Here is a 15,876-nt window from a genome sequence, read left to right as displayed (position 1 = left end):
GTCGTTTCTTCTTCTCTTTACTAGCCTATCCTGCTTCTTTGGTTTGTGATTGTATTTTTGACAGGGATATTTTTTTTTTTTCTGTAAATCTTCTGCCTGTTTGTTCTTGGTTATTTATAATTTAGCTTATGATATCTTTAGGTTATGATTTTGATTTACATTTGTACTATTTTTGTTAGATTGCTTGTTTTTTTGTTTCAGCGGTCTCTCATATAACCTCAATTGTGTTGGAAGAGACCTAAAGCAACAAACAAAAAAAAACATGAAGCGAGGACGAGAGACGCATGCGCACAACCAACATGACGTTCTCTCTCTAATAACTTTTCAGCCGGTGACGTCACAGCCTATAGGTGACGTCCAATCAAGGGACGCTACTCTTCCGCTTATCTCATTCCCTATTGAGGACAATAATAGACAGTTTCGTTTGGAGAGAAAAAGTAAAATCTCACATTTCAGATTGCGTTAGCCAGTTAAGTGTCGTAATCTGGAAAGATATGCTTTTAAGAATTTGGTTAGAAAACTCGTATATATATATATATATATATATATATATATATATATATATATATATATATATATATATATATATATATATATATATATACATATATATTATATAGATAGTTCGAAGATGACGTCACTCAGGTCTTTGTTATTGTTTTTGCCATCCGCGTTTATTAGTACTTCTCACTAAACTGTATTAACCCGACAATAAACGATCATGGTTACACACAGTTTTGTGTGTTGGTCCGTTATACTTCCGGATGGCAATGTTATGAGCTTCTTAGCCAAGCGCATACCATCTATACACGAGTTTTCTGACCAAATTTTTTAATGCATATATATATATATATATATATATATATATATAGAATGCGCTTGGCCAAGGAGTTCACAACATTGCCATCCGGAAGTATAACGGACCAACACACAAACTCTGTGTAACCATGAACTCTTATAGTCTGGTTAATACAGTTTAGTGAGAACAACTCACAAACGCGGATGGCAAAAAACAATAACAAAGGCCTGAGTGACGTCATCCGCATACTATATATATATATATATATATATATATATATATATATATATATATATATATATATATATATAAACAATTTGCCTTCCTTTCTGTAATATTAGGGGAAAAGTTCTCGTGCCACACATCCAGGTAGGAAATAAGCCTCACAGTTAAGTTATGTCTTAATCATGGCTCACTCGGTCACGCAAAAAGATCCCCACACACACACCCAAAAAAAAAAAAAAAAAAAAAAAAAAAAAAAAAAATATATATATATATATATATATATATATATATATATATATATATATATATATATATATATATATATATATATATATATATATATATATAATGATATAATGAATGATTTATGTGTTTGTGTTGGAATGTGTGGTGGAAAATGAAATGGAAAAGTGGAGAGGAGGGGCAGTTTTGCAAATGAGTTGATTACCACGTTGCACGACGCGCAAGCGGGTAGAATAGCTGCCTTTGCGACTCTGCGATTTGTACGAGTCTGTGTGACGTATCCCGCGCATTGACACATTTCTCAATTTGACTAGGAAATGTTTACATCCTATATTGATGCTATTCGTTTAGATAAAATACAACATGCGCCAGCTAAAGTAAACACAACAACACACAAAACTGCGTAACCTTTAACGTGTGTAGTCGGATGGATATAATTTTATCACTCACTTCACTCATTGATAATGGTATCTAACAGACTAAAACACAATAACAAAGAGCAGCGTGACGTCAAACTTCGTTCTTTCTATATCGATGGATTGAGATGACTCCATACTTGTCACACAACCTTGTGCTGCCGTGTGGCCCTGAAGTAGGTAAGTCCTTCGTTCCATTGCCGCTCAGGGCGCCGCAATAATATTATAGAAAGAGAAAAAAATACCATAAGATCCCGTCGCCTAGGCATTCCGTGAAAGAATATAGGTACATAATCCATCAAACAATGTCTGATGTCAACAGGAATCACCTATGTCGACCAAGTGAGCAAATTTGCGGTTAAGAATCTTGCTCAAGGAAAAAAAAAACGAAAGTGCCTGAAGCGGGGCTCGAATCCGGGACCTTCCGGATCACTCGGCCACTTCCCCCCCCCCCCCCCCCCCCCAATAATATTATAGAGTTCGTTGAAAAGACTCCTTACTCACATTATCTCACCGCACTCAAGTGCAAAATGAGTAGCCTACCAGGCGGAAAACAGCGTTGTTTATATTATGTATTACTAATACAAATATGCCAATACTATTAGCAGGCCTGGTCACCGGACACATAGTTGTAATGGACGATTTGGTTTGAGAATATATCTACTACAGCAATGAGCCCATTACATTATGTAAAGTGGGCGTATCTTCGCAGAAAACGGGAGAGGGGGGGGGGGGAATACTCTTTTCAACTGCTACTGAGAGTTCTTGTTCTTACCGGAACCGGATACAATTTATTTCTATCGCATAGTTTACCTTGGATATGAGGACTAGAAAGTGGTTTCATTTTGAGAGCATTTTGTCAACAACTCATTTTATTGAGAAATAAATATTGCAAAGAGTGGCAAAAAAATATAGAGGGAGATGAATTTCTATTGTCATCGAGCAATGGCATGAATAGATGCAGTTGAGAAACAATTCAAAAGATAGAGTAAGGAGAGAAAGGCCACTCTTTCTTCACATCAGCAGTCAGTTGAGTTCATCAGTCACAGGTCTTCAGGCGGCACCAATCACAGTCTCAGTTTTATTTATTATTAGCTATCTAGCATATTAGTCTGAATTCATTAGGCCAATGGACGTGATGAGTTGAAATCTCTGTTGTTTATTTCTCGATAAATAAAGAAAAGTGAGCAACATATTAAATTGGTTATATTTTTTTTACAAATATTTTAGTTTCTTAATCTAGGCACTTTGATAACTCCAGTCCAGTGGCCGCCGATAGGCTCACTGTAAGGTGAAACTCGTTTTTTGGAACTTTATTTTTGACCCTTTACCGTGTTGGTCACCATGGCGTTATTTGTGAACCTATGTGACTAATTTTGGTATCATTATAAAGGGCACAAAACAAGCTTTCTAACGGTGTATTTCATTCTCAATTCCTGATTGTATTTCTCAGAAAACTTATGTAATAAAAATTTATACATTTTTGAATTATAAGAACTTTTTAAATTATGGATACATTTTAATTATACTTCATACATCGATAGACAATTAATTGAAGAGCATCTCTGCCAAATTTCATCAAAATTGATACACTCGCTCATTATTTTATTTTTCCCGCCACCAACCCCACTTTTTAGGACAAAAACCTCATATTTTTTCCCCATTTTCATTTATCATTAATTTTTTCCATACTTTCCATACATGAAAATGATTTATATGAAAATAAAGCTTATTTTCTGACCTTTAAAATGATATCTAACACTTGCCATTTATTTTTTAATTGAAACAAAATTACTGAAAACAATAAGTGGGCCATGTTGACTGCAAGACTCAAAATTTCCCGATCGCCGCGAGATGCTGGTTTTGAGGCAGCAGTGAGATCACAGATTCTCTCTGTAAAGTTGACAACAAATTTCAGTAGAAAAATATAAATAACTCTGGAACCGTAGGTCGTAGAGAAACAAATAAGGTATCAAATTTTATGTTTTTTCAAGTCCCATCCCCCTGACTGAGTCAAATCAAGATATTTTGAGTTTGAAAATTTTATCAAAGTGCCTACTTAATCTTAACGGACTTGACTTAACGCCCGGTCTTTCGAAAATCGAAGTGGCAATTCAGAATCAAGTCTGAATAGTCTCCAGTGGATATACGGACTCAACTCCAGTAGGTGTGCGCAAACACAGACGGATACAGTAGGGGTAGTGGGCAAAGTGTGTGACTGATAGAAGCAGAATCAGAAGTAAGTCAGAAGTCAGAAGAAGAGTTCAGAAAAAAATTCTGCTTTGCCCATTTCAGACTGACTCAGCTGATTGATATCCTTACCTCAGATTTTAGACTTTAGAAGGAATGTTGTCTCTAATTCCTGATTTTATTTGGACATCGTGTAAAGTTGTTAGAAAGGCTTTTCCTTTAAACCAGTTACTTTGACTGACTTTTGCTCCTTTTGAAGTGTATTATAAATTATAACTCATATATCTAGCTGGTTTAAACTAGATACCTGTTGATAGCACAGTCCACTCCAGATAATTGCAACTCAGTTTATTGCAACTTTTGGTTAATCGCAACATTTCCCAAGAAAGGGAATTGATTCTATACAAAAGTCATTAGTTAATTGCAACAATCTTCAGTTAATCGCAACAAATTTTCGACCTCAAAAAGTTGCAAATTCAAAAATTCAAACAAACAACATCTCATGATTTATTTTCATCATCGGTGAAATCATGGCAGTTGAAGAATAGAGAGAGGATGGTGTTTAATGCTACAGTAGTGTATCACTATCCTAATAGAGACAAGAGAGGGCTGGGCTTCGTAGGATGGGTTTGTGGGGTCATCTGTGACTAATCTTTTCCAGTAAATCGATGCATTATTGTGTTACTCTTCTTATCATTTCAGTAAAAAAAAAGAAAAAAGAGCTATTGGAAAACAAAGACAAAATGGAATTTGGCGTGACAGGGAAGGCAACTCCCAGAGCTTACAACAGACACATCCCAGGCAGCAGTGCTAGAGGCAGGCCTCAAAGTGGGAAACAGTCATTTAATCCTATCACGGTATAGTTTTCAAAATATTTTCAAATTTTTTGATAAATAGTATTGGAATGTTGAAAAAATGTATACACACAATGCTGTATTAAAAAAGGATGCAGCATATAGTCTATACATCTTAAGTTGTTCTAATGGGATTTTCTCTTGAATGAAAATCAATTTGTTCATAGTTAGTCTTGAAATTTTTCATTATTATAACCAGTTAGTTCAAAGTTTGATGTATTTAGCTACAATCAGTGATAATATAAAAACATATATTTACATGGCTTAATGCATAAATGATATAAATATCCAATTTCAAATAACCATAGGAATAATGTGTAAAAGCAATTCATGTGTGTGTGTGTGTGTGTGTGTGTGTGTGTGTGTGTGTGTTATAATATGTGATATGATAAACTTGGACGCAATACGAAATTGAAGTCATGTTGTTTGTCTCAAACCACCGAATAGATAGCAAGACACGTCTGCAGGTGGTGGAGTGTGCTTGGGACCCATAATACTCAATTTCAGCTGTTGTTTTTTTTTAAAAAAACAAATTATCTCCAGACACAGACCTTTTTCGGCTCTTTTGGTTTATGACCAGTTTATGGTAGAAAAGATTCACACATTCAACTACAAACTTGGAATCGAGGGATACTTATATCGACCTAGAGTCAAGCAATACTGATATTTTCAGGATGATTTTCTTCTGTTGTCAAGACAATTCTCTGTTAGATGATTTCAGAGATCAAGATTTACCAAGTGTTTTATTATCTTGTTTATTTCGGTCAGCTTGATGCGACAAAACTTTTCATCTCACTTAAAAGTTTGATGCTACCTACTACCAACTAGCTGATTGATTATTGTTTGTTGTGATTCAGATTTGGTATCATTTGGTGTTTGATTATAATTCCATTAATGACATGTAGCCAAATCTGTCAGCCTCTCAGTTAATAAATACTTATCACAATATTTTGACTCATTGAATTGCATTGGATTGACGGCACTATGCATTTTTTCAATCTCTGTTGAAATTGTGAGTGATGCTTAGGATATGTGGGGTTGATTTCTTTAAATGATAGACGAATACAAAGTGGCTATATGCTTGAATGTTGGGTTAAAAAAAACAAAACAAAAATTTATAATTGAGAGCCTTTTCGATAGATGCATTGATATTATAATTGTGTTGTACACTTTGACTTATTTTATAGCTTTTTGTCCAATGTTTCAGCTCACAGAGGTTTCAGTCATATTCATTTCCTTATTATTTTATTAGATTTCTTTATTTTCCTATATGCTATGATTTTAGAAAAAGAAGCAACTTCAAATATATTATTTTTTGTCCTAAGGGTGAGGAAATGAGAACACCGACACCAGTACAACAGTATACAAAAGTGGAACCATCACAGAATGGAAAAAACAAGTGAGATTTATCCATTGATAGTAGCTTAGAAATTTTGTCTTTCCATCTGATTAGAGATTTATGACCTATGAGATTAGAATGGATAAGATAGACAGGATTTGAAGTAAAGATTTGAAATACTTGGTCACGATCCTAAATGCAATTGAAAGTAACACCAGCTGTTTTATAGTCAATTAACGTTTTCCCTTGCCTGCCAAAATTGTTCTTACACATTACAGGATTCATTCACTGGTATGAGATTGGTAAATTGTTTAACTGCATGTATGTATATTTAGTGTGTACGTGTATACGATATGTTTGTGTGTATATATGTATGTGTATTGTGTATATGTATGCGTCTATATATATATATATATATATGTGTGTGTGTGTGTGTGTGTAATTGGATGCGTGTGAGCTTTTGTTCGTATGTCCGAATCTGCAGTGTGTAATGTTTTTTACTGATGGTCAATGTGAAGTGCTTCGAAGCTTCGGCATAAGCGCTATATAAATGTACATTTACTATTATTATTATTATTATTATTTATTATTATTATTATTATTATTATTATTATTATTATTATTATTATTATTATTATTATTATTATCATTATTATTATTATTATTATTAACTAATAAACAGACATATAATACAATTTAATTACAAGTCATTTAATCGTTAATTCTCACTTTTATTCTTTTTAACAAATAGTCTGAGGTAGCAATCACTTGTCTCATTTCATTTCATAATAATTTTTTTTTTATGTATATTGTTTCAGGAGTGATAATATACCCTCTTTAAATCTCAACTACCTCAAGGATGATGATTTAGCAACAGGACCGGCCTTTGATATTGACCTCAATGACTACTCTTTAGACTCCCCTGGCTCAGTCAGCACTGTCAGGTATGAATTATCATAGAGATTTTTGTAAAATAAAGCAACGAAAATGATTAAGGATTAGAATATCATAAGACTCTAAAGCAAATTTAGTTTTTGGTTAAGTTGAGCTTTTTTTTTTAGCGCAATATCCACTAAACGTGCTCAAAGCACTTTACAAGGGGCTTTACAGGGGATCCCTGGCTAACAGCAACACTTAACATGTTGGATGAGACACGATGCCTGTTATGCAATATTACAATTTTTTTTTCCGACAGGAATAAAGCTGTTAACAGCCAGGTACTCATTTTAAACCTGAGTACAATGAGAGAATGTGAGTAAAGAGCCTTTTCCAAGGATTCAACTATGCGCCGAGTGAAGCTGGAACCCAGGTTCTTCAGATCCGAAAGCGAGTGTTATACCACTAGACCACATAGCCACACAAATAGGTTATATTCACTCATTATATGATTGGAATTTATTTTGTTGCTTTACCCAAGTGTGTCTTTGTGGTCTTGTGGTATAACACTCACCTTTGGACTGGCCAGTGCAAAGTTGAGTTCTTGGATAATGATTTTTACTCTCATTCTCTCACCATACTGAAGTGTAAAATGAGTAACTGGCTGGGAATTACATTGTCTCTGCCAAAAAGTTAAAAAATCATTTTTCCATACAGGCGTGATAAATGAATGATTGTCAGATATTTGAAGAATCATAACATTGAATTCAAAGTTTAATCAACAAAGGCATTTTATAGAGGCTGGGTATTTTAAGTTTCCCTTTCATCAAGTGTGGACAAACAATGAATTTTGATTGAATATTTAATGATGAATCCTAGCTGATAGATATCTTAGTGTCATTTTGTTTTCTTGGCTGACTGTCACTGATTTTGTAAAACTTGTCATTCTTTTCTTTTTATGAAAGAGAAATGTTATCACTGAAGCATCATAATTGTCCACAAATATAAGAATGACAACTCTTTCTTTTTCCTCAATGCTTGGTTCGAATATTCATCTTTTTCTTTCCCTCAATTTGACTTTTTTTTCAGCATTATTTTCATTTCCTTTTAACCGGGTCTGACATGAATGTAATGTGTATCTTACGGTCTCAATTCGGAACTGTATCAGAGTTATCAAATTCCTTTAACGGAAGTTAAAGTTTAAACAGTTCTGTTTTCAACATTTTGTGACATGGGTAGTTTTTCAAGCTGCATTCATTCTTCTCAGTATTGCTATTTGTATCTGATGTACCTCTATATAATGCTTCATTTCAGTAAAATTGATTTTATAAAATGCTAGTAGTACAGGTAATTCTCCTTTTGAGTAGTCCTTCAGAATGATACGGCCCATGGAGTCTGAGTTTATTCTAGTTTCTCTAGAGTTAAATAAGACATTTGTCACACTTTGACAGAGCATTCGTCTTTTTCATAAAGTACTTTCCACCCAATCTAACACTCAGCTACCCAATTACTACTGACTCGGTATAGAGGTTTTTAAAAATCTCAACAGCATCCCGTTTTCTTGTGAGGTGAGTTATCAGGATCCCTAGATTATTCTCCTTAGATGATTCAAATTAGATTGTTTCTATAGTTACTTTGCCTTCCCAAATTTTTCAATGTTTGTACTTTTTTAAATTCCAGTTGGGGAACAGCCAGAAGTACTTATGGGATGAAACCTCAGGTAGTTATGTTTAATCAAATATTTATTTTTTATTTTTAATGTTAGCAGCAAATCAAAATGGAATTGTAATCATGTTATCACTTCCAAACAGAGAAGATCTTTTGAAGTGCACTACTCTGTAATAAAAGCAATGTTGCATTCAGAATCTCTTATGACATCATAAATTGTTTTGTTTTGGACAGATCTGGCATTAAAATACATGACTTTGGGTTTGTTTTGTGTTCTATTTACAAGACTTGGTGTTATTTTTGTCATTTCATTAATTAAAGTTGTTAGAAGACAGTGACATTTAGTGAGCTGTTGTGATCATTGTTTAGGACTAGGCCTGTGACTGATGATGGTTTCAATGGTGTGTCATTTCCGACAACCACTGCGGTGTTGTTATAAACATACGTTAATATATCACAGTGGGGTGATGTAAAAATGACAATAAGTAGGACACCTAAAATAACTGACAATGGAACAAACAGTTCTCAATGGTAAAATGGTGTAAAACGAATGGTATCCATTTCGTTCTAAACTTAAAAAGTCAAAAGTTTCTCACAAATTAGATTTAAAAAATCGTTGATATTACACAAGTAGATTCTGGAGACTATCACACATAAGTAGATATAAAATTCCAGTGATAAAAAAACAAATAATAAAGACGTAAAAGTCCAAAATAATCCAGAGCACAAGACACACAGATCAGCGTGCAAGGCGTGTTACAATAACAATGATTGTGCAGTTTTGCAGCAGTGTTGTAGGTTTGTTGACAGATTCTATAATTTTATAATATATTTGAACTCATTTCAGACTCCTGTAAAACCCAATAGACAGCAAACTGGAGTGCCTGGTCTTGAACTTGGCCTTGGCACTAAACCTCCTTCTGCACGTAAACCAACAGTTAAGGTCAGGGACGTATAATATATACGCTGGCTGTATTATGTTGCAATCATTTGTAATTTAAAATTTTTAAAAAATAAATAAGATTCCCTTTATTCATCTTATAGGGAAAATTTGTCTCTAGGGTCTAGTCCAAGAGAAGACTGGAATAACCCAGGCATCAGCCGCAGTGCAGCGAGTAAATTGAGCTTGGGCGAGGTGACTTTCTCAAGGTCACACAACACAGCAGCAGGTAATCGAACCCGGTACCTTTCGGGTATGAAGCAAAGACCGTATCACTGATCCATGTTGCCCCCATTAGCAAAAAAGGCCTTCATTTTGTTTTTTCTTTTTTTTTTTTTTTGTTGAGTTGTAGTATTAAAGCTTCCTGCTTGTTTAAATCTTGAAACCAAGCTCTAGAATTTGAACCGTTGTCTAGGCACATGGTAGCAGCTTCTAATGGCATCACACCACTATGTTTTTGATGTTCTATCCAGGCCGCAAATTCCTTGCTGCATTCATGTACAGTCACAAACCTGCCCGTAAGATTCATCATAGCATTACGCTTGACTAGATGCTCTGCAGTCTCGGGCTCTTTGCCACAATACCTGGTAACTTCTCTCCCAGTTTCGAGGAGTCTACAATCCCCGCACCCTTCGAGGGATTGAATTAGTCGAAAACGACTTCCATTTCATAAGCGCAACCCTGTCCGAAGTCCATGACGCCAACTACAAGGGTTTTTTTTTTACTTATTTCAGCTCAAGGGCACCATCTATTATGGTCTTGAGAGGTGTTTCCCCACTTCCCCTCTTTATTTTGTTAAACCAGCCAGGTATAAATAGGGAATGAGATTAGCGGAAGAGTAGCATCCCTTGATTGGACGCTACCCATAGTCTGTGACGTCACCGGCGGAAAAGTTATTAGAGACAATGTCATGTTGGTTGTGCGCATGGTCTCTCGTCCTCGCGATCCGCGAGGACAAGAGACCATGCGCACAACCAACACGACGTTCTCTCTCTAATAACTTTTCCGCCGGTGACGTCACAGACTATGGGTGACGTCCAATCAAGGGACGCTACTCTTCCGCTAATCTCATTCCCTATAGGCACATGGTTGAAAGCCCTTGGTAGCAGCATTGCACATGGGTGTGTTTTCTACTTCATAATCATGTACTTTTTTTTTGGGGGGGGGGGGGAGCTCATTCGTTTATACTTTCATTTATTATTTCAATCGTTCATTTGTTCAATCCTTTTACTCCCATCATTTGCCAAATTGTCAATAGGATTTTTTATTCATTATTCATATTTACCCTTTTTTTTTTTCCCATCTCTCTCCCTCTATATATATAGATGTTTGCGTTTGTGTCTTTTTGTGCCTATGTATGCACGTCTGTATGAAAATTGATGTTTTACATCTGTGAATTTTTTTTGTGCCTAGAACTGTTTTGACTATGGAATTAGGGTGCTATATTAATAAACTTTATTATTATTATTATAAGGATTCATTTTTTAAAAAGTTTTATTCATGTCATTCGTTTATATCACATACCTGCCTATTATTACGGACCGTCCGTAATAGTTACGCAAGTGTAAGGATAATTACGGACTTACGGAAATAGAAGAAATATTACTGATACAACGTTAAATTAAAAAATAATTTAAAAATTTTCATTATTTACCGCATGCTACAATAAAAAATCCCAATGCCTTGTTGGCTGGTGATGCGTGACGTCATCGACTCGACACGGAAACTTCACCCTCATCGGTAGACACAGTGCAGTGTCGAAAGTATGTCATCAATAAGCATATTATTATCACGGGTGTCATTGGCTATAGTAGGCCTATATAACATGGTAAGTTATTTTACATATAATATAAAAGGGTGTATCTATCATTATTTTTGTTTGCTTTAGTATACTGAAATTTGACCATTAATTACTGATGAATTTTGTATTTCTTACTGAATTTGAAATTTTCAAGTAGGCAGATATGATATCATATGTAAATATATATATATATATATATATATATATATTTTACCATTTCTATCTTCTCTAGCCGATAAGTGCATGGGATAATGAAGCTGTTCCAGAAAATTTACCTGCCCCGTCCGCCAGACACCAACAAATGTATCAACAATATGCTCAGGAGATGAAGGAATCGTATCGTGCACACGCAGACCAAAATCAAAAGGCAAAACCAAAACAGGTAAAAGTTCCTGATTGAAGTGGTCTCCCCTTATTTGCCCTTGGCATTCAAGCTAAATATATAAGTATAAGTGTCCACCCACCGTTCAAACAACAGGAGATGTTGGATGTTTTTTTTTTTTACAAAGAGTGTGAGATATCGACAGTCTTGTCTGCATCAGGGTCAATAATTTAATCTGTAATAAATGTGAGCTTTTATATAGCGCAATATCCACTAAAAATGCTCAAAGTGCTTTACAAAGGGTCCCTGACCAACTGAAACACGTAACATATAGAACGACACATGACGCCTGAAAGCGACAATTTGTTTTCGGACTAAGACAATGCTGTTAATGGCCAGGTACTCATTTTACAACTGAGTACAGTGAGAGAATGTGAGTAAAGAATCTTTTCCAAGGACTCAAGTATGCGTCGAGTGAGGCTCAAACCCAGGACCTTCCAATCCAAAAGCGAGTGTCATACCACAAGACCATATCGCCGCACAATAAATAAGAAATAAACCTTTTGTAGTCTTTTAAGGATAATAAAGCAATTTTGAGATGATAACCTTTATTATTTATAGTATTTTTTAAAAAGATAAATCTTATTGTCTTATTTACAACAAAGTTATTTTTGTTTAGACTTCTTGCAATATCTTATACCGCATTAATTCTGGTGCAAAGTGGCCAAGTGGTGAAGGAATTGCATTGTGACCTGGAGGGTCACTTCAGATACTTTTGTTTGTTTTTTTCATGGGCAAGATTATCAGTCCCGAATTTGCTAACTTTGGACAACACGGGTGATTCCCGTTGACATCAGACATTAGGTTGAGTGATTATCAATATTTCTTCATGTAATACTTAGGCGATGTCATCTCGTGATGCTGTGTGGAAGGGTGTAATTTTTTTTTTAATTTGCATTAATACTTCAGATTTGCTTTTAATATTTGTATTTCTATTCAAAAATGATATTGTATAACTTATATTTATTCATTCCTAACTGTTACAATTACATTTGTAACCCTGATTCCCGTATAGAGGAATAATGCCTATTTTCATTTATATAATTTTAACTTTGTAATGTAACTTCAATAATTTCAGACTCTTTCCACGGCTCATGTCTGTCTCCCTAAAAATTTTGGTATGAAAAATTCAAGTTTGTTTCTGTACCAAATTGTTGAGTATAACTTGCGCGTCTTTATGGTAGTATGTTATGACACTTACCTTTGGACCAGTAGTACCCTAGTTTGAGTCTTGCTTTGTGCAGAGCAAAGTTAAGTCCTTGGAAAAGCCTCTTTGCCCACATTCTCTCATCATATACAGATGTAAAATGAGTACCTGACAAGTAATGTCAAGTGCTGTGTCTTCGTTTTTAAAGAAAATAGTATTACCATCTTGCAGGCATGAAGTCTTGCTCAACTTGTTAAGTGATGATGTTGACATGAGACCCATGTAAAGTGCTTTGAGAACATTTCGTGGATATTACGCTATTTTAATGCTCAAGTTTGAAGCTAATGGTTGACTACTAATACATTTTAAAAATTAAATCCCCGTTGCTAATTTAGAGAGAAGTGAATGAAAGGTTGGATGAATCTACACAAGACACAGTCAAAGACAGCTGGACCAGACAGAAATATACAGGAAAACAACTTATCAAGAAATTAGATGCTGTGAGTATTCGTATGAAGACAATAGATAGAAGAAATTAGATGCTGTGAGTATTCGTATGAAGACAATAGATAGAAGAAATTAGATGCTGTGAGTATTCGTATGAAGACAATAGATAGAAGAAATTAGATGCTGTGAGTATTCATATGAAGACAATAGATAGAAGAAATTAGATGCTGTGAGTATTCGTATGAAGACAATAGATAGAAGAAATTAGATGCTGTGAGTATTCGTATGAAGACAATCGATAGAAGAAATTAGACGCTGTGAGTATTCGTATGAAGACAATAGATAGAAAATTAGATGCTGTGAGTATTCGTATGAAGACAATAGATAGAAAATTAGAGAATTGCTATTTTGCCATAGACTCATAAAATACAATTTTTCATTTTTGTCACTAAAATTCTACAAGTCACCAATAGTCTCAAAAGGTTATTATTACGGGAAAATTACCGACATTGGATTTGAAGCTTAACTTATAAAATATGAGCGAAAATAAGTAACATCATTGAATTAAATATATTTTAATTTGTAACCTTCATCTGTGGATGAAAAAGATGATCTCCTAACTTGTCAAAAATTCTTGAACCAGGAGTTAAAAGAATCCAGACCAAAATGAGAAAAACTGTTGTTTTTTTTTTTTAATGTACAGCAGTATTTTTATGTCAAAAGATGTCCATGATCAAAGATGAGGGTGTCGATTATTGCTATCTGAAAACAATAAACTCTATCATTGAATTATACAGGGTTGCCAGAAGTTTGGACTAATAAGAAAATAGTTTACGGAGAAACAGATGGAAATAAAGAGAAATAATTCAAGTTTTGTTTAACGCAAACCAGAACTCGAATAAAGACTTAACAAATTTTTAAAACAATTTTTAAAAATACATACATCTTTAATGTCCACCATTCTGTGTGATCAGTACTTTGATGCTACACCCAAATTCTCTCCAAGTGTTTTTAAGCTTTTCTTTGCTGACTGATTCAACTGCCATGAATAAACGTGGCAACAACTAAAACTTGAATGATTTCTTTATGTGATAAAATTTGAACTCTTTATCTCCTTATGAATGATGTTAAGGCGGAATAATTCTTTTTCTTTTCCAATATTATATAATAATAGTTGGGTTTTTTAAATTTCTCGGTAAACAGGAAGATTTGCTTGAATACAACAAGAAGCAAAAGATGGTTGAAACAGTGATGGTCGATCAGTTATCAAGGTGAGATCGCCAATTCTACTTTGAGTTTCACTTTACTATAGAGGCATATTTTTGGACTCACAAATTCTGTAGATTCGAGCCAGTGAATAAACACCGCTATGGCATGCTCCTAGGAAAGGACATTTGCAGTTTCCTCTCTTCATTCTCATGTCCTATCGTAAAGGGAACAAAATTTATTATTGCTCAATTTTTGTTGCAGAAATGAGGATAAACCCTGGCTCCTTGGGGCTTGATGGTTCTGAAAGACTTCTACTTCTATTAACAATAGTTCACTCTTGTTTACCATTCTTCTCAGTTCATTTCCAACTCTACAACTAATCTGAATGCAAAAGAAATTATCATATCATTTCTCTCTCTCTCTCTCTCTCTCTCTCTCTCTCTCTCTCTCTCTCTCTCTCTCTCTCTCTCTCTATATATATATATATATATATATATATATATATATATATATATATATATATATATATATATATATTGTACAAACACAAAATAAAAAGTGATAACAGTAATCAGGAAACCAATCGATTTCCTTGTTGGTTGCAAAGTTTTTTTGTATCGGAAATTTCACCTCTTTTTATTGTGTTTGAACAGAGCTGTTATCAGTGACCCTCAACAGAATGTCAGGTCAACTTATCGTGATCACAGCAGTTCCACCAGACGGGAAAGGGGAAGTAATCGATACTTACATGACTCAAGGTAAGAGAAAAATTTGAGAGCTCAAGTGTTTCAGTGTAGCATACCTAGCACTAGAGTCAATTTTCTGAAGCTAAAATAAGTTGTTGGCACTTGTTCTGTTAAAAGTAGATAAATTTATTTCGGATATTAAACGTTTTGATTTTTAAGTTGCATATTTTTAATGTAAAGTTCTTTTTCTAAGGCGTAATATCGTATTGAATTAGGAATGTCAATTGGTTGTATAATTATCCCACTGCTCAAATATTTGTCTGGACATGATGATCAATCTACGATGGATAAAAATTCTCCTATTGCGACAAGACTAGCATTTTATTACTAGAAAATTGTGACTTTTTATGTTTAAAAAAAATGAAAAAGAAGATGTTGAAGCTATCGAAATGCTTAGTATGTCTTATGATTGTAAATGGTTGTGAAGGATTGGCCCAGGGAAAGCGATGAATTCATTATTGAGCCATAAAGTCTATGGAGCTAGAGTTTATCCCAGTTTCTGCTACCCTTGAATAGGATGCTAGTCTATCTTAGCACTTTCCACTGAATTTAAGAGACCCAGCCACTCAATCACTGCTTGTTGGATAGAGAAGT

At 34.4% G+C, this 15,876-nt stretch overlaps 1 protein-coding gene across 2 annotated transcripts in view; it reads left to right on the top strand.

Annotated features, from left to right (window-relative positions):
* Window positions 1–1,575: 1,575 nt before the first annotated feature.
* LOC144969014 (calcyphosin-2-like) overlaps window positions 1,576–15,876 on the top strand; it is a 28,992-nt gene continuing 14,691 nt past the window's right edge. The window contains exons 1-10 of one of the 2 annotated variants that reach the window (XM_078907963.1): window positions 1,576–1,863; window positions 4,576–4,730; window positions 6,053–6,126; window positions 6,885–7,010; window positions 8,623–8,662; window positions 9,458–9,553; window positions 11,584–11,733; window positions 13,276–13,380; window positions 14,531–14,598; window positions 15,190–15,294. In XM_078907963.1, coding sequence (XP_078764089.1) covers window positions 1,812–1,863; window positions 4,576–4,730; window positions 6,053–6,126; window positions 6,885–7,010; window positions 8,623–8,662; window positions 9,458–9,553; window positions 11,584–11,733; window positions 13,276–13,380; window positions 14,531–14,598; window positions 15,190–15,294 — 971 coding nt within the window. In that variant the 5' untranslated portion in view covers window positions 1,576–1,811. Of the gene's footprint in view, window positions 1,864–2,482; window positions 2,867–4,575; window positions 4,731–6,052; window positions 6,127–6,884; window positions 7,011–8,622; window positions 8,663–9,457; window positions 9,554–11,583; window positions 11,734–13,275; window positions 13,381–14,530; window positions 14,599–15,189; window positions 15,295–15,876 lie in introns of those variants that run through there. The other variant, XM_078907964.1, reaches the window with a different exon arrangement.

Source organism: Berghia stephanieae, chromosome 3, assembly GCF_034508935.2.
Source record: "Berghia stephanieae isolate SIO BIC M18660-M18661 chromosome 3, UCSD_Bste_1.3, whole genome shotgun sequence".
Taxonomy (NCBI): Eukaryota; Metazoa; Mollusca; class Gastropoda; order Nudibranchia; family Aeolidiidae; genus Berghia; species Berghia stephanieae.
The sequence above is the reverse complement of the archived record's forward strand: the minus strand, read 5'-3'. Positions and strand labels throughout refer to the sequence as shown.